General features: G+C 43.2%; 1 protein-coding gene across 3 annotated transcripts in view; it reads left to right on the top strand.

Moving 5' to 3' along the window:
• Positions 1-12209, top strand: part of IKZF3 (IKAROS family zinc finger 3) — an 84594-nt gene extending 72385 nt beyond the window's left edge. The window contains exons 1-3 of one of the 3 annotated variants that reach the window (XM_007465173.1): positions 693-1041; positions 1156-1272; positions 11111-12119. In XM_007465173.1, the coding sequence (XP_007465235.1) occupies positions 1188-1272; positions 11111-11814 (789 nt within the window). In that variant the 5' untranslated portion in view covers positions 693-1041; positions 1156-1187 and the 3' untranslated portion in view covers positions 11815-12119. Of the gene's footprint in view, positions 1-692; positions 1042-1155; positions 1273-11110 lie in introns of those variants that run through there. The other 2 variants (XM_007465172.1, XM_007465174.1) reach the window with 2 other exon arrangements.
• The last annotated feature ends 7503 nt before the right edge of the window (positions 12210-19712 follow it).

Below are 19712 nucleotides of genomic sequence, written 5' to 3'. Positions count from 1 at the left end.
TTAAAAATGCTGTTGCCGGGCTTCCCTGTTGGCGCAGTGGTTGGGAGTCCGCCTGCTGATGCAGGGGACGCGGGTTCGTGCCCCGGTCCGGGAAGATCCCACATGCCGCGGAGCGGCTGGGCCCGTGAGCCATGGCCGCTGAGCCTGCGCGTCTGGAGCCTGTGCTCCGCAATGGGAGAGGCCACAACAGTGAGAGGCCCGCGTAATTCCAAAAAAAAAAAAAAAAATGCTGTTGCCTAGGCCCCTATACCAGAGATCCTGATTTAACTGATCTGAAGCGGGGCCTGGGCATGTGTGTCTTCTATGCTCTTCAGGTGATTCTAATGTTCAGGCAGGTCTGAGAACAACAGACCTATACCACTTAAAGGTCTATTTGTGGATTGACAATTGGACCATATTCTTAGGCAGTTTTTATTCACATTTTTCATTAGAAATATAATAAAGATGCATTATACAAATTGTTCTTTAATTTCAAGACGGAAGTGTTGCTCAGGGAAATTTTAACTGAGTCAGTTTTGAAATGTGAAGAGCATATGAAACAGATAATGCAGAGACCAGAAAAATATAATTTAAAAGACAGGAACTGAAAGGAGCATGCTGGAGAAAAAAGAAAAAGAAAAAGAAAAAACCACTCAGAATTTCAATACACAAATCACTGAGTAGATTTCTCGCTGTCTGGGTAAGTGTATCTATTTTCAAAAGTGCTATTAACATAAACATAGCAGTAAATCTGGGGCACCGGCCTTTTTTTTTTCAAAGTTGTTAAGAAGAATTATATCAGTCTGCAGGTGTCACATGCAGTTACTCAGAATCAGAAAGAAGGCTGATCGGGGGTTAGAAGATCTCCATCTATCTATCTTTTTGCAACCAACCACGTCCAGGCTGTTTATTTAATACTTCCTCTTGCTAATGAAGGTACTGGTTGGGGATGGGTTGGGCTTTCCCATGTCGGCATAAGACTGCAAGATTTGAATGTGCCCTGGTGTTGGCTTCACTGACCACAGCAGGTAACCCAGGCAAGAATCTGAGCAGTAATAACAGGTAACAACAGAGTTTGCATCAGACCTCTGACACTTTTCCTTCCAGTTTATTTCTTTTTCTCTCCATTTGTCAACGTGTTCTTTTCCCTCTTCTTTTTTCATTTTTCCAAACCAGCAAGTGCGGAGGCAAGACACATCAAAGCAGAGATGGGAAGTGAAAGAGCTCTCGTTCTGGACAGATTAGCAAGCAATGTGGCAAAGCGAAAAAGCTCAATGCCTCAGAAATTCATTGGTAAGAATACAACCCTTTTTCCTGCTGTTGTTAGCAGATAGTTTGAATGAGATAACATAGGATGCTTACTACACAGGCCCTTCCTAGTTTAATCTCTGTTAAAATAAGGTAATTGATTTTCCATTGTACAACTTTTATTCTTCAGGATTCATTTTGGTAATTAGAGCAAATGATAAAATATTTTAACTGAAGAATCTTAACTACTGAAGATGGGATTATTTGGTATCCAATTTCTTAAATGAAGTTGGTGTTAAAAATGCTGTTCCTTCCTCTTTATTCCGAATGACATATGTTCCATGAGAGAGTTTGTGCAATTGATACCAGTAAGATGTTCAAGATAGCATTTTTGTAATCTTTTGCAACTATGTTTTACAACTTGGTTCCCTTATCACGCTCAAACTTTTTTCATGCTCTAAAATGTATTGCCATATTTTCTTGAATTTGATTGAGAATTGGTTTTAAGAGAAAGTGGTTGGGAATGCGTAGATTTAAATAACAAGGTTTGATTTAATCATTTGTCTTATTGGAGTTAATGTTTATACCATTGGTTTTCACATCGTCAAAAAATACAGCAAGAATGAGATGGCTAAGAAATAATTGTGTCCATTAAAGCAGTGTTAGGACTGCCAAATGACAGAAATATTGTGTTGAATTCTCCCAGATGTTTACATAAATGTGACTATGATATTTAAAATAGATTTGTATTTGTGAAGTAGGCAGCTGAATTGAATGTATTGGTTTTGCTATAAATTGAAAGTCGGTGATATTGAACAAAAATAGTTATCACACGAAAATAGACCTCCCTCAACACCAATAATATTTTAGAAACCTGTCAGTCTGTTTTTCCAAAGCTACTTGCTGCTGCTGTTGATTTCTTACTTCAGTCCTTTTGTGTTTATTCTTTTCAATAGCTTTTACAGATATCAAGTGCCTGCCTGGTTTTTAAATCTGGTTAAACTTTATTCTGGTCTAATTAGTTTTTAAATTTTATGTGAATTATAGAGATATATTGAAAGAACCCGTATATTTCAAAGCTACCTAGCTTGGTTTTTTTTTTTTTAACATCTTTATTAGAGTATAATTGCTTTACAATGGTGTGCTTTATAACAAAGTGAATCAGCTATACATATACGTATATCCCCATATCTCCTCCCTCTTGCGTCTCCCTCCCACACTCCCTATCCCACCCCTCTAGGTGGTCACAAAGCACCGAGCTGATCTCCCTGTGCCATGCGGCTGCTTCCCACTAGGTATCTATTTTACATTTGGTAGTACTTATAAGTCCATGCCACTCTCTCACTTCATCCCAGCTTACCCTACCCCCTCTCCGTGTCCTCAAGTTCATTCTCCACGTCTGCATCTTTATTCCTGTCCTCCTAGCTTGGTATTTATACTTATTTATTTTATGTTGTTTGACTGAGAAGTTATTGTATTCTTTTAGTCACTTTAAGAATAAACTGTGTCAAACTAAAGTTGGTGAATTTCATTTCAGAGAGACCCTATCCTCTTTACCATCTTCCCTCTCCTTGGTGAGAAATGTCAGGGGGCGTGTAGTGACTTCCATATGGTGTTTAGGCACAGTGGACCAATTGTGATTCCAAGACATTATCTTAGAACATTGCTCATACCTCTTTTGAGCTGTACTTATGTGAAGAGGTTCTGACTGGCTACAAAAGGAAGCTTGGATTGTTATTCTATGCCATGAGTATAATTTAATTTGGGGGATGTTTTGGCTGTAGAAATGGCTGCAGCTGATATGGGTGGGAGAAACATGGGGAGAAATGGGAAAGAAAAAAAATGTAAAGTGACTTAATTTCAATCCAGTTATGGTCAATGTATGTTGGTCTAAGAGAACTAAAATATGAGAGAAGGTACTTAGTTCACATAGTTGCCCTAAACCTGTCCTTGAGCTAAAGCCCTACTTAATAAGATAAAAGTTGCTTTGGTATCTTCATGGGTTTAAAAACACATGTTTCACATGTCCAAGTCCATGCCATTTTGCTTATTGCATACGGGATCCATTCCATTTGTTTATTACCATTGTGACCAGAGGATTTTCACTCTTCCATTTCCAGACTCAGGAGAGGTGCTGATCTTGTAGGTACTGATCTCTGTCATCTTCTGAACCAGCATGTTCTCTCTGAGATGGAATCAGGAAACCCAGTAGAGTTAGCTCTTGATTTGAGCTGAGGTAGCAACTTCTGGACTTTGGGGCCCCGAATAGCAGGGGGAATTTTTGTTTTTTTTATAAATTGTGGTAAAGTGCAGTAGGAAGAGCACTGGATTAGAAACCAAAAGACTGAGGTTGTGATTCCAGTTCAGTCATTTCTTAACTGTGTATGTTTAGACAAATCACGTAACCTTTCTGGGCCTCTGTTTACTCACCTGTGAAATGAGTAGACCGAACAGGTGATGAAGTGATCGAGAAGGTCCCTCGCAGCTCTACCATTCTGTAAGTCTGCAAGATGAATTATAAAAGGCAGCAATAATGAGCACCACTTTTTGTTTATAAACCCATATGTATAACTTCAGATAACTTTTTTCTCAAGGTTGTACAGATATGGTATGTTATTTTATGTTGTAAACCATGGTATATAATTTAGGAGGTTTTCTTTAGGAAGATGTCATTTAATCTGAGAATCTATAAAACAGCTGCATTAGTTCAACATTTATATATTTTACTTAGTACATTACTACTTATTCATTTGCTCTTTCATCCATTCATTTATCATGCAAATGGTTACAGAGCTCCTGCCATATACGTGATATTCTTGTTCCTGAGCACTGTTCTAATCCTCTAGCATTAGTTTATTCCCTGAACCTTAAGAGATTTTTTTAAAAAATAAAAGAAACCCCTTCAATCATTTAACTGAATCCACCTTTTGATAGAAAATAGTATTGTCAAGGGGAAAATAAAGGAACATTATGACACTGTGCAGTAAATGGGATGAAGTGATATAAAACATATGGAGCTAATGTCTCCCCTCCTTCTCTTCTCTCTCCTATATTTCCTTTCCAAGGCATCATTTTCTGAAAAGATTCAGCTGCCAGGGAAATGGCAATGGGTAAAGTGTGAGGGAAGAATGAGTCACTCCCTTTAATCCTTGTTGACAGTTGCACAGCTTGGCTTCCCTGACCTCTTGAACTATGAGGGTAAAGGTGAAATTATACCATCAGGTCAGCCTGTTACTTTCCTAACAGGCTTGAGATAATTACCAGTAGATAGCATTTTTCATCCATTAGAGATGAACTGAGGAAGAGGGATGGGTTGGATTGAGTCTGAATTTAGAAACACAAAAACATGCCTCTACTGAAGAGTAAGAGTAAAATTAAATTACCCAAGTAGGAGAAAAATGAAATCACTTTTTTCCTAGTTCTCCAAGAAATTTTGAATCGCTTTCTATAAAATAGGAAATAAATTGACACACATTCATTAGAAATCAGCATCTTTACGTCATCAAAATAATTCTTTTTAGTTGTTCTTTCCAAAGGACAAGAAGACCTTACTTTTAGCACCTAAGCCCTTTAGGGATTGTCTTTTTTCTGAATCTTATTCTCCTGTTACAAACTTGCTTGACTATGCTTCTAACTAGGCCATCTTCAAATACTTGGCTCAAAATAGAGGCCAGATTTCTCTCCTGAAGGGAGGAGGAAAATGACTACATTTCTGCATATTTCTTTCTCTGATTTTCATTCTTTCTCCAAAAACAGATGTGTTATTTAGACCAAAGTGGTTACCATAGCATCTCCCTATTTTTTTTAATTTCATGTATTACTTTATTAAAGGAAGTTTTCTTGTTGAAAAGAACATGAAAAAAGATCTCACTCCCCCCCCCCCCCGGTAAACATGTTGTGAGGTTTTGACACTTCAGCAAACACTGTCGGTTCTCCCTGTGAAGTAAGTAATGAGAAATTGTCTGCTTTGGTTAACAGAGCAACAGGAAGCAGTTTTAATACCTGTTTCTAAAAGCAAAAAGTATCTTCTCCCATCCCTTCCCAAAGGGCCAAAATCCCTAATCCTATAAGCATCAAAAGTCATAACATTTTTGAGCTTGAAGGGATATTAGGAACCACCCAGTGAAGTTCTTTTACTAAGGAGGGAAGGGGGAAGGGAAAGATGGAGAGATGCAGCTAGTAGGTGACAGAGCAGGGCCAGAGCCTGGGTCTATAAAGTTCTGCAGTCCAAGGCCTTCCTCCCCCAGAAAGTCACCCAGAGCAGTGCATGTCATGTGTGCTACACAGGAGCTTTGGAAAGGGAAGGGTCTAGTCATTGAAAGCTAGTGGAAGAAAAAGCCTTGAAGAAGGGCAGTCATTCTCTCTTAAGGGTGTGTTTTCTTGAGAAAAGATCTGTGGTGACTCCATCAGGGCAGATGACAACCAAATAGCACTTCACGGTGACTCACAGAGGACAAAGGCTTCTGCAGCAACAAAACGTGGTTTCCAGCTCAGTTTTCCTCTCTGCCACCCCCATGGCTCTCTCTGTTCTCTCTCCTCCTTCCTGCTTCTCATTCTGTGGCTTCCTACCCTCTGCCTTCCTCCTCCTGGAAGAGGTGTTATAGCCACTTCAGTCTCATTTAGATTGAGATCAGAGCCATCATCATCATCAGATATTCCATTTACCCTACTTACGTGCCCTTTTTTGGGGGGAGGATATGTGCTTGGAGTACGAGTAGTCGATGATACACGGGAAATTGTATGAAGGCATCAGCAGATACATTTAAGTGACTTGAAGAAATTTAAAGGCTTAAAGAAAACCCCAGTATTTCACATTACCCCATCATGATGACTGTAACCTCAGAACTGTTATTTTTCTAATGTTCAAATAATTTCTCCTCCTCTTCAAAAAATCTTTCAGTGGCTCCGCATCAGAATAAAATCCAAACCACCCAGGCGTTCTGAGTCTTTCACAACTGTCTCTAAGTTATCTTTTCTAAATGTATCATTTCAGCCGACTCATCTTTTAATTCAGCCGTAATGAACTACTCCCACTTCTTTGTAATCCTTCTTTCCATGCTCCCTGTCTGGAATGCCCTCCCTCCTCTCTGCCCCCTAAACCTCCACGTGGTCTACATTCCCATACTTGCCTGAATTCTCTCTCTTCTCTGTTCTCCCTCTGCACTCAAGGCGAGTTTAACAGTCTGCTTTTTGTGATGTGTGTAACTGTCTCCACCACCACCACTACTACCACCTCAGATTTCAAGGAGACTTTAGAGGAGAGAATAGATTAATATTTGTCCCATGTTACGTGGCATATTTGAGACATGGTCCATATTTTTCTCTCTCCACTCTCTTGGCTACTCTATACTTTGTTCCACCACATAGTATTAAGGATACTAATTTGTAATGAAATTGTGTACATACTACATCTCGTCTTGGATTGCAATTAAGTTTGTATTCTTCAAAACACTTAACATGGTGTGAGGCAAATAACAATAATAATAATAATAATAATAATAATAGATCTACCACTTACTGAGTGCTTACATGTACCAGTACTCTGTTAAGCACTTTACGGACATCATGACAACTCTGTTCATCATAGATATTTCTTGAATGCATGCTACTGGTCCATATGGAACAAAGCACAGTTGCTTTTCTACTGCCTATGGGAACCATCCCAGCAGAGAATCTGAAGTCATTGCTAGTGGTGGGGTTGTGCAGCCAGGAAACAGCAGTTAATGCTCAAACATATACTGAGGTATATGGGCCCTTGGATCACATCCTGGTTCTCCATTTACCAGCTGAGCAACCTGAGCAAGTTAATCAACCCATTTGTGCTTTAGGTCCTTCATCTGACTAAGAGATGATAATTCATCTTAGGTAAAGTGAGACAATATGCAAAGTACCTAGGACAGCACTGGGTATATAGTAGTGGCTCAATAAATAGTAGCTATTCTTCTTGGTATTATATATAAGGCACAGTACTCGGTACTGTGAAGTAGAGAAGTAAACAGGTTAGAGTAGTGGATCTTGTCCCTCCATCCCAAAGGCAGAGATCCAAATCCACATGCTCAGCTAAGTTCCCTTTAGCTTTAGGCTATGATTCTGTACTTTCAAGTTGGCACTTAGAAGCCAACAACCATATGCCCTCACCACATTGCAGCAATTCAGGTCAGGCAGTTGCTCAGTTCAGAGTTACCAAAGCCTAGATGGTAGGGATTGACACCTTTAAAAGGGATCACAGGTAGGGAACGGCCCAACCGAGTGCCTTGGTTTCTAAACTTAGGACTTGTTGTTGCCATTTGTATTATCATTGGAAGAAAACCTGTAATTCAACCCGAAGCTTCTCTCATTAATCATTCAAACATGTGTGGTACGATTTTGACTAGAAGCTGGACTGGAAGCTCTGTGCAGGTTTGGGAGCAGTTACACTCTTGTGGTTTGAGTAACCTTTTTTATGAGTGTATTACTAAAGAAACGTGAGCTGTTGGCTTTTCAATTACTGTAGCTTACCCCTTCTGAGTTTCATACACATTGAGTCATCATGTCTACAGGTGACTGATAATCATCTGCACTAATCAAGTTACCGTAACTCGGAGATGAGGGGACCTGATGAGTGCAGGTTGCGTGCACGTGAAGATCTGAGGCTCTCCCATCTTCTTAACAATGAACGATGGTCTGCGTTAACCACAGAACTCAGTCACATATTTCCACTCATCCAGGGGTTGATTTTCCTCTTATTGTTTTGCCTCTTACAACTTCAGCACTCAGCTGTTTTCTGACATGTGCTGCAGGTGGTATAGATTATGAAATTGTAGGCGTAGTTAAGTAAAACCAACTCTTGGGAGAAGAGAGAAAAGCAGAGTTTGTGATGTGCCTGCCCCACCTCGGAAACTTTCTGGAGCCTCTCTGTTAGGCGAAAAGATTAAAAAGATTTCCAGGGACCCCCAGTATTTGGGGAACTGAGTAGAGCCAACCACACTGGAAAATCATCAGTAACCTTGAAAAGGCCAGGAAACCAAAGTTCATCATTTCTGTGTCACTTTCAGGGGAATGAATATTTGTGACTTTAGACAGCTTTCATGTTCTCAGTCTCGTTCTTCCAAACAGCTCTAATCAGAGACTTATCCAATCTGGCAGTTGAAAAGAAGAACCGTTGATTACTTTGGCAAAGGTCTACGTTTCTGTTCCTTTTTATTGAGTTGCCAAGGTACGGTGATTTTCTGTGCATATTTTTTCTCTCAGGTATTTGTCTGGAAACTGTCAGGTTGGCCTTAAGGTAGTGGGGATACAGGACAAATCTATCTGATTAGATTGGATCTTTTAGCAGGTCTTTTTGTCTCCAGTTTCTCGCTGTTCTGGTCCATCTTACACATTGCTGTTACATTAATATCCTGAAAATAACATTTTGACCACAAGCATCTCTTGCTCAATGCGGTTTGTAGAGGTTTGCCATTTGTCCAAATCTAAACCCTACGGTTGGTTATTCAGAATGCCCATCATTTGGTCCCACCACCTGTTATCTTTTTTCAGTAGCTCCTAAAATGTTGGAGGCAAAGTACCAGGAGGCTCACAGAGCATTTGGAAACCTTGATCCACATGGCAAGAAAGTTATTTTCTTTTTAGTTCTCTTTCAATCTTCCTGCTTATACCAAGGAAAAAGATTTAGACGTAATTAGATGTTAATTGTCTTCAACACTAATCACACACTTGGTAATCTCTATTTTTAGCAAAGAGAGAGGGGATCTTTGCCTCCAGGTACTTACAGTATCTGATCAAACTTTAATAAATTGCTGTTTCGTTGTCTTTATTTTTCATAGTTACCTTCTATTTGTGGCAAGTGATTCTGGTTTACTGTTTATGTTAGTGATATAAAGTTTCCTTAAAAAACAAATTTCTTCAGCAAAAAAAGAAAGGAAGGAAAGGAAGGAAATGCGAGCTGATTCAAACAAAATTCAAACAAAATTAAAAACCCTAACATTTACCAAGTGCTTTCTATGTGCCAGGCACTGTTCTAAGCGCTTACCAATTGAGGTAGGTACAGTTATTACCCCCATTTTATGTGAGGACATGGAGCCATAGACAGGTTAAGTAACTTATCCAAGGTCACACAACTAGTCATGATGAGGCAGCATAGAATCCACACCATCTTACGCTAGACTCTCAACCACCACCACCCTGGGGTATGAATATTGCAGAATGTGGAGGGCTAAGTGAAGTTTGAGAAATACTTTCTTCCACACTTCTTGATATTTTGCTCTAACCAGACTCTCTTACCCCTCCCTGCCCATGTCTTGGACGGTCCCACGTGTCTGTCTTGATTCATGCTCATCCCTCAATTAGGATATCTCTTCTACGTCTCTGAAAATCTAAATCCTACCAGTTCATCAAGACCCTTCTCAAAATTTAGGTTTTCCGAGAATGCTTTCCCTTCCACAAGCACTCCTGAATTTTTTGCGTTCCCATAACACTTAAGTATACAGTTTGTATATTTACAAACCACCCTGCCCTTCCCTTTTAATTCTTTTTACAGAAGACACGTCACCCACCCTGCTTAAACGCCTCAGACATGGCATTTAAAATAAAATCAAAAGCTTCCATAGAGCAAGGCAGCCCTTTCTCAACTTTTAACATTTATTTTTCTCCAATTCCATCTAGCCAAGTCTTATTTCTCTCCCCCTGGGTTGGAGATACCTCAAGAACAGAAACTGGTTCTTCCAGTCCTTTTTGTTTTCTTGTGTTTTGTCTTCCCCGACGGCTTTACTGTACGGCAGTGACACGTTCTGGAGCCACAACATGCCTAGGAAATGTTAGGGAAGAGAGGATACGGTTTAGCAAATCTCTCAGAATCCAATATCTACAGAATGAAAAAGCATCAGCAATAATGTTAGCCTCACCTCCAGCCCTTAACACATCTTTCCCACTTTCTCTTGCCTCTACCAGCCGCTCACCATTGAGCACATCTGCCATCAATGAAGATCCCGCTCCTGCGTTCCCTGTGGCCAGAGAGCCTCTGTTTTCTAACACACAACACCCACACGCCCTGAAGGTGGCTAAACTCTGTTTTCAAAATTTCTCAGCAGTTTGACATGAGAAGTAGGAGAGGGTGACCACAAGTAAATTTTTCAGTTAAGTGTGAGATAAGTACTAATGATCACACATGTATCAATGATACATCTTTTCAAGCAAAAGAAGAATAACACACTTTATGAAGAGGACGAATATCATGATGATCTTTCATCGAGAAAAAGCCTTTTCTAAAACTCTCTACATTTGAAGCTCTTTTATTTAAATCTCAGTCAGTTTGATAACTGACGTGTCTGGGAAGTGGTAAGTTGGAGTTTGGGGGGCTATTTTTTCTGCCTCTGCAGCTATTTAAAAAGCTGCCGAGGCCAGAGCATCCCCACTTTTTGCAGCACTTCCGGCCCCTGGCTCCCTGGTATTACAAGCAGAAAAGAACAAGCAAACTAAGAGTTCAGGGATTGACTGTGTCTTCAGAGTTCATGAACAACAGAAGTGCAGAGGTTCCCATGCTCCTGCACACTGGCAGCTGCCTTGCCCCCTCTTAAGCCCCCTCCTGGTGTTCTCTTGCTTCTTTTCTCCAGGGTTCCCTTCTGACATGAGCAGTGGAAACAACTCACCTTGTAGCCTCAACTTAGTGACATCTCTGACTCTCCCTTTTGCCTGCTGGTTTCAGTTATTTTGACTGTCCAAGCATGTGCTGTCAATCACTGTCCCCTGAGGCTTCAACACCCGTGTGGGACCATTCTGCCTGGGCTAAGTGTTCTTGAACAGGCCACTTGTCCTTCCTTACTTTTCAAGGACTCCAGAAAATAATTTTACAAACTCTCTGCCTTTGTGTTGTTCCTTTTTTCACTCTTTCTTTCCCTTGTTCTAGGTGAGAAGCGCCACTGCTTTGACGTCAGCTATAATCCCAGCTATATGTATGAGAAAGAGAGTGAGATGATCCAGACCCGAATGATGGACCAGGCCATCAATAACGCCATCAGCTATCTTGGTGCCGAAGCCCTGCGCCCCTTGGTCCAGACACCGCCTGCTCCCACCTCAGAGATGGTCCCAGTTATCAGCAGCATGTACCCCATAGCCCTCACCCGTGCCGAGATGCCGAATGGTGCCCCCCAGGACCTGGAAAAGAAGAACGTCCAGCTGCCAGAGAAGAGCCTGCCTTCTGAAAGAGGCCTCTCCCCCAACAACAGTGGCCACGACTCCACGGACACTGACAGCAACCATGAGGAACGCCAGAATCACATCTACCAGCAAAATCACATGGTCCCTTCTCGGGCCCGCAATGGGATGCCACTTCTGAAGGAGGTCCCCCGCTCTTATGAACTCCTCAAGCCCCCACCCATCTGCCCAAGAGACTCCATCAAAGTGATCAACAAAGAAGGGGAGGTGATGGATGTGTACCGGTGTGACCACTGTCGAGTCCTCTTCCTGGATTACGTGATGTTCACTATTCACATGGGTTGCCACGGCTTTCGTGACCCTTTTGAGTGTAACATGTGTGGCTATCGAAGCCACGATCGCTATGAGTTCTCATCTCACATAGCCAGAGGAGAACACAGAGCCATGCTGAAGTGAAGATCTGGGCCCAGAGATGATTTGCACCTGAGCATTTAACATCATTTTTAAAAGCTGATAATACCCCTCGCCTAACAAATCACTCTCAAAACAAACTGAGTTCCAATCCCCTTTTCATGCCATTTTAGTGTCCAAAGGATCACGTTCACATGGGCAGCAGAGAAATGCTGTCCCCATTCCGAAATTGTTTGCAGATATATCATGTTACTACTTTTGTGAAACCTTTGTTTTCCCATCAGGGACTTGAATTTTATGATATTTAAAAGCCAGTGAAGTATTTGGTCATTATCTTTTGCAGCAATAGACAGGCATTCTTTGGAGTCTGTTGACAACCAGAAGAGTCCCCTGGTTGTGCTGCATGAGACATTGTTTCTGAGATACATCAGCCATATGTGGAAAAGACTTTTAGCCATATGCCCAGGTCCACAGAGAAGAACTGCTGACCAGCTGACCTTGCTGGGAAGGCTTGCCCTTCTGCCCTTCACACAAGACTAAAGGGTTAGGATATAAACCTTCCATCGCAAATTATAGTCTAACAATAAGGAAAAGAACAGCCATAAAATGTTACCAATAACTGAAGCCCGTGGTCTCCAAGCATCAGATCCGCTTCTTATCACACAAGCAAAAATAACCCAAGTTTTCTGATGGTACTTCTGCTTCTACTCTTTACCCTCCCGTCTCCAGTTAAAAGCTGCTTTGGGTTAAACCATTCGTGCACAGGAGAAACTCTGTCTCAGAAGAACTCATGGTTTCAATATAGACTGTCATGGGAACTCCAGGAGGTTGTCCACCGTGGGTGATGGCATCCATTTCCTGCTATCTCAAGTGGCAGGCTTGGTTCTGAGCACCCACCAGCAGCAGCACCCAGGGATGGAGGGAAGGAGGAACAACCGCCTGAAAGTTTTTCATCTCCTTCATGGAATATTGGTGTACAAACCCAAAGCACACTGGCCAATGATTTTTTGACAAAAAAAAATACCAAAGAATCCTGAAAGTATGACTTAGCCTACCCCTCCCCACAGGAAAGGAACCGAGGATGACCAGGATCAGAGCTGAACTTCAGGATGGAGTGAGAGGGGAGCACCTCTGCTGGCAGGATATCCTCCATCAGGCAGGTCGGGGTGGGGGGGGGCGGTTCCCAACCCCCATTTTAAATGGAGCTGTTGTATTCCACAAAGATTCCCGAAAGTCTGACCTTGGTTCTGCAGATGTGTCGGTCATCTTTTTCATTAATTATGGGAGACATGCTATCAAGGAAAAGTGATGTAATAATTATAAAAGTAGGGCTTCCCTGGTGGCGCAGTGGTTGAGAGTCCGCCTGCTGACGCAGGGGACATGGGTTCGTGCTCCAGTCTGGGAGGATCCCTCATGCCGCGGAGCAGCTGGGCCAGTGAGCCATGGCCGCTGGGCCTGTGCGTCCGGAACCTGTGCTCCGCAACGGGAGAGGCCCGCATACCGCAAAAAAAAAAAAATGTAAAAGTAGCACTGGAATGAGGGTCACAAAATCTGTTTGCTGATTCCATATTTGCCACTACTTAGCCAAATGACTTTGGGCAAATCACTTAACTCTTAAAACTAAGTTTCCTCAACCATAGAATTAGGAATTGGATTTAGATGTTCTCGAAGGTCCTTTACAGCTTTAAATTTATGTGATTATGCAGCAACCACAATTATTTTTTTAAACCTCTTAATGTATGGGTATTAAGCAGAAGAGTATGTATATTAATATATGTTTCACATTTCTTTGGTGTGAAAATGGAAGTATTGTTAAGTTTTTCCTTTAACCACTGAGTTGTGGTGTGAAGAGGATGGTGGAGAGGAACAAAAAACAGGAAGGGATTTTGATCTTGCCCCAGAGTGTACACACAAACGGGCACCTGCAGCTGCTTGCCAAAGCCTTTTTTTTTTTTTTTCTCCTTTTAAAGAACCTATGTTAGGGAAAATAAATTCTGCTTCCAGGAACAACTTCATGGAGCCTGTTTACAAATTAAGAGTCAGCTGTGTGAACATTTCTACCGGAGCCAAGAATCCACAATTCCTGGTGGATTAGCGTTTTATGTATCTGCCTTGATATTTCGAAAGGGCTTTATGCATTAGGCTCAAACTCAACTCGTTTATGTGCTGCCAGTAATTAAAATGTTCCACCTCAGACTGCACAAATGGTTTATCCTTCTTTGTAGCATGGCGTCTGTCTCAGGAAAAAAGATCTTGTGAAATTCCATGGCAACAGTCCCAACACGTTTGAGATTTCAGCTAAAAGATTAGATGTATTTCAGTGTGTAGTCTTCAGTACCTCGCTGTATTTCCGTAATCCTGGACTCCAAGCTGCACCACGTTGCTTATACCCATTGTGAAAGAAGAGCTGCTTATTATATTCTTGAAATATCATGCATCATGTTGACTCTTCAGGGGACAAAAGAAAGAGCGTTTGGAAGCAAGGATTGGTAGAAGAGAAAGCTAGGGAAAGCGAGTATTTCTACCAGATTAGTGGGAAAGTCTTTAGTGAAGAGACCAACTCCTGCACCTTAAGATAGTGAAACTAAGGCCCATCCCACCAACCTGGGGACTCTGTAAGTATAACCCTCATTTTCTCTGTGAGTAATGGATTTTCTGAATGATTTCCATTCTTCTGAGGTCAGTTTTCTGAGTGGGGCGACCACTCACACAGGCTGCACTTTCGTTGTCGCATTCTGAGCCTGGACTGGGACATGTCAAGTCCAGAGAAAATATATATGTGGAAACTCCACATTCTTAAATCTTGAAGTTGAACCAGGTGGTATGTAGTGGTTCCCACAACACAGGTAAACACTTACTTCTACAGGCAATCCTTATTCTACTTAACCCCTCCCTTGCTGGGAGTGGGAAAGAAGGTAAAGGAGAACCTTAGCAAGATACCTAGAAAGGAGGACCGAGGAGGATTCACATCTGACCCTGCTGGACGGTGAGGTCCCCTGGCAGCTTCCGACAGCACGTTTCCTTTCTCAGCCAGAGTCCCTGTGAACGTGAGCCTCATAGGTCTTCTCTCTCCATTTCCCACCAACCCTCTTATTAGCCAGGCCCCCACCACACACCCAGGAGGCCGAAATCTGAGGAACAACCAAACCCGTGAAAAGTTCCCTTACAGCCAAAGTGGCAGAATTGGGATGAAGGTGGAAAAGGCCGAGAGCTGGCTCTCCAAATGTTCCTTATCGCTATTTGAGTTGTTGCATAGGTGTTCTTCCTGGCAGAGAACCAAACAGAGGTGTCTCCCCCTGTGTCTTACCCTCCACCGACACCACCAGGAAAAAGAGAGGTTAATAAATCCACCAGGCTTTAGATTCCCTAAGTCATTCTCCCAAAAAGATGTATTAGCCTTGACACAGAGAAGCTAGCTAATCATATGCTTTGTTACCCATTCTGAACTGTTCCTGACTCAGCTTCTGACTTTGTCAGTGACAAAATGTCTCACCTTTTAAATGCAAGGCTTAACATTTTGCCAGACCCAGGAGTAAAGCGACCTCAGATTTCTTTTGCCAAGATAAATGTTTAAAAACACAAAATTTTACTCAGTTGAAACGCTGTGTTATTAACAAATCTCACGTCAACATAACGTTTTTTCTAGGTAGCCTCTGTATCACTGTTCTTATCCTCTGCTTTTTTCCTCCTGCTAAATGTGAGATTTAGAATGTTTTCAGGGGAAAAAAGCAGTACTTCTGATATGTATCCCAGGACAGCCCGTAAGACTGTAATGGAAATGTTAAATGTTTAGTGTTTGAAGCCCTAACTTTAAAGTGTACTCCACTATGAGTAGGTACGTTGGTCTCTAGTGGAGATTTGGAAACTCTGGGATACTTAAGATTTGAGTTCTCAGAGTGTCCAGGCTCTTTGACAAAGACTCAGAATTAGGAGTTTGAGCTCAAGAAGAGAAAAGAAAGTGGAGTGATGAAACTTCTGTCCTAGAAAATAGAATTAGGCTGTGCAGAAGACAAGAGATACACAGTGATCTCTCTTATCTTTTAAAGAATTAGGAGCTATTTTTGTGCTCAGACAGAAAGTATAGTTCAGAGAATCTCTATAGGCAGAGTTCAGAAAAGCAGAATGATTTGGGATTTAAGTGCCTGTAAAGAGGACAATTTTGACCTGAAACCAAATGCTAAACCTGGGTCATCCCAGGGAAAGGACTCTGTTCTCTAAGCCTAACAGACTGAACAGTTCTGAGAATGATGAGTGAACCCAGGTCGGAGACTGTGGACTTGGAAGAGCCTAGAAGAGAGGCATAGGCTTTCGACTTGTATGAGCTCACAGCACAAGACTGTACCTCTGTTTACCCTAGCTGTATATAGCGTGTCCCACATCATGCCAGCAACACGAGAAACAGGGGCTTCCCTGGTGGCGCAGTCGTTGAGGATCCGCCTGCCAAGGCAGGGGACACGGGCTCGAGCCCTGGTCCGGGAAGATCCCACATGCCGCGGAGCAACTAAGCCCATGTGCCACAACTACTGAGTCCTCACGCCACAACTACTGAGCCTGCGTGCCACAACTACCAAAGCCCGTGCGCCTAGAGCCCGTGTTCCACAACAAGAGAAGCCACTGCAATGAGAAGCCTGCACACCACAAGGAAGAGTAGCCCCCGCTCGCTGCAACTAGAGGAAGCCCGCACGCGGCAACAAAGACCCAGTGCAGCCAAAAATAAATAAATAAATTTATAAATAAATAATGAATTTTTAAAAATTAAAAAAAAAACATGAGAAACAGGTCTTTGCACTTTGAAGAAGCTGGAGGCAAGTTTCCTCTGAATATTACAATATTGGAGTGTCTTATATGCTGATATTGAGTTGTTATTTGAAACTGGAATGTTACTGTTTTGATTTTTAAAAATGTAAGGACATAACAATATCTACCTCCCAAGGACGTTGTGAGGTTTCATGTAATTTTGTCTATTAGGTAAAGTTACTCTGTTTTTTGTGTGCGTGGGGGCAGATTTTGTTGGATGGTTGCAAATTTTCCACTATATGTACTGTATCTGGATTTAAAGACATGGAAAATATTCAAAGACCATACTAGGACCGTAATAGTAATTCACTTGCCAATGAAGGCAACTGATCTCTAACACACATGTTTCCTTCATGTTGTTTTAATGCCTAAGAGTAAAGAATATGCTGAGCCTTAGAACCAATGTGTGTGAACCACACGGTACAGACACTTCATGGCTTTGAAGCCAGGGAAGTGGCCTAGCTTTGCTCCCTCACCGTCTTACGAGCCCTCAACCATTAATTCTTCAAGCGATTTAGAGTTTCCTCAAATGGTTCTCACTGTCCATCTCTCCATCCACCCCACTCTAGAAGCCTGGAGAGCAGTCCCATGATGCCACCCGCCTTCTCCCAAGCCCATGCCATGCATCTGGGGGGCCTAGTTCATTTTCTGAATATGGGTGCAGCTTTGCTTCACCCTCTCCTAAAAAGACTGAGAACAGACATTTTGACATGTTAGGAAAATGGGGCAGCCTTAAAAATGACTGATCCCGTTGCCAATGACTCATTTACACAAGGACTTTTCCAGGTTAGCAGACAAGGTCCTTTTCGGTGGGCCTGCTTCTGTGGGTTCACAGAAACCAAATTACTGTGGGTTGCAAAGAATTAGCAGGTCATTTGAAAAGCAGACATCCCTTCACCCAGACTGTGGTTTTGCATGCTCAAGTTCTCAGTCTGTGAGCTTTGGTGAGGGATCATTTTGGCTACTGGAAAAAACCATAGTTTATTTTAAATTTCTGGTTGCCAAAGCCACCACACGTGTGGTCTGTGGATGACCCTTGTCTGCAGAATGATGGGGTGGGGGCGGGGCAGAGAAGGGAACATGGTTTGGGGCTCAGGGTGGCCTTCCCACCAGGAGTGAGGGAGAGAGAACTTGCCAAGTGGTTTTGACACAGCCTGTGCTCACAGCACGCTCATCTGGGTTTCTCAGAAATGCCCTCCCTGCCCAGCAGTGACCTTCTCTCTTGACTCCTCTCGGATTTTACCTGGAGTCTGACCCCTTGGAGCCCTGTAGTGCCCTACTCCTCTGTAAAGACTGTGTCAAGAAGCAGCTTCTGAAATGTAGCGATGCTAACCTCGCCAGAACTGTAATGAATGCATTCCCGCATCACAAACACCCCTACTGATAGTTTTCAAAGTTTCTTTATTATGTTTGATTTTTACACTGAAAAATAAAAAAAAAAATACTGGTGTGTTTAAAATTAGTCATTGTGCATGCCTATCATTTGTCGTTGCTGCTGTCAGAAAATGGAATTAATTCTGCCCCTAGGAATAGTTTCTTAATTTAGCCCCTCTGGCTCTTTCTTAAAGTTCAGATACCTAGATAAAGAGAATTATCATTGAAATAAAACATCTTGCCTGATGCCTTGCTGAACCTGCCGTTGGTATCCTGCTGCTGGCCCCCATGTCCCCATGGTGGGGTTCTGGTTCCACTGGCCCTTAGTTCACTAAGAGGATCTGAAGAGGTCGGGGCCTGGACGTGACAAGCTCGACAGATTTGGCACGGGGTCTCCCAGTTCCAAGACACCAGCCCGCCCTCCCTCCCAGCAGGGATCCTTCCTAAAAGATAGGCAAGTCCTGATTTTTCCATCTCTGGGGTCTCAGAAACATCCACGCTGGGAAACTCAAATTGCGGATGAACTCGGCCACCTTGAAATCTAGTCTGTAGATACTTGGAGGCCCAAGCCGCAGGCGCTGGGGGAAACTCCTGGGAGAATGGCATCGGGATCACGTGGCTCTCTTCCTGTCTTGATATCCTCTGTTCTCTCTCAGAAGAGGTCGGAAAAGAGTCTGAGGGGTGGTCTGGCTTTCTGCTTAGCCTCACCCAGAACACCTTACCTTTCCCCTCCTCTGTGGAAGAGGCAGGAGGAAGACGTTCCTGAAGTTAGGGGCTATAGCAAATGTGGGGCCAGGTCGGTGGCAGCTTTCACTGGCTCTGTCTTCAGCACCATCCCCTCCCTTCAGCGCCACTAGCCGGCCCTGAGACTCTCCAGCAGGTTTTCCAGGCTCAGCGCTAAGGCCAGGGAGAGAGGAATGGCTCTTCAGCCTGCCTGTGTACTGGAGCATTAAATACATTCAAAAATAGCCCCTTAGGAGCTGATTTTCAGCCTTGGAGAGGATGGTCTGTGGCCTTCCCCATCCTCACTCCCTTCCCAAAGCAGAAACAGCTCAGAAAAGAGGGAAGCAGGGAGACTCCTCTGCTGAGGAGAGAGCTCGGCAGCTGGCTGGGTCTGGGATTGGGGCTGAATGGACTTCCTTGCAGCTTGACGATAGCTTCCTTTACTATTTCTTGGCAACTAAGTGGATGCTTTGGGGGTGGGGGTGGGGTGGGACTGGCGTTGGAGGCCTCCCTACACCTGCACCCTCCTCCTCCCCCATCCCTCAACACAAGCAGGCCATTCACCCAGGCTGCGGTGCAAACCTCCACCTGCAGGCAACTTCCACCCGAGGGCAGGCAGGGGGACAAGACCTAGCTCCCTTCCCTCCCTCCCATCCCCTAGAATCCAGAGTCTGAGGAAGAGTGGCGGGGGTGGGTGGGTGGGGGTGGAGTTCTGGGAAGGCCAGGAACGCTGAGGACTGGTAGAGGAGGTCCTGCAGCCAGGACAGACACAAGGTCGGGCTGCAGAGCATTCCCGGTCAGACAGTTGTTTGCATAAAAGCCAAAAGCCACTGCACCTGGGGTGGGGAGGCCCTCTGGGGAGGTACTCCCTGGCTTGGGGGAGAGGGGGGAAGGAAGGTGTCATGGAAAGTCCCTGAAGGACACGGGGTGTTGAATTTGCTGCGGTTTTGTTTTTAACTCTGTCTTGACCTGTGAAGTAGGCAGCTGCCTCCCTTCCCCCCAAATAACAGAGCTTCCCCCAGAATAACAGGAACATACCCAGGGAAAAA

The sequence above is a fragment of the Lipotes vexillifer genome, unplaced genomic scaffold, assembly GCF_000442215.2.
Source record: "Lipotes vexillifer unplaced genomic scaffold, Lipotes_vexillifer_v1.1 scaffold591, whole genome shotgun sequence".
In the NCBI taxonomy this organism is placed as follows: domain Eukaryota; kingdom Metazoa; phylum Chordata; class Mammalia; order Artiodactyla; family Lipotidae; genus Lipotes; species Lipotes vexillifer.
Note: the sequence above shows the minus strand (reverse complement) of the source record. Positions and strands in the feature narration are given on the sequence as shown.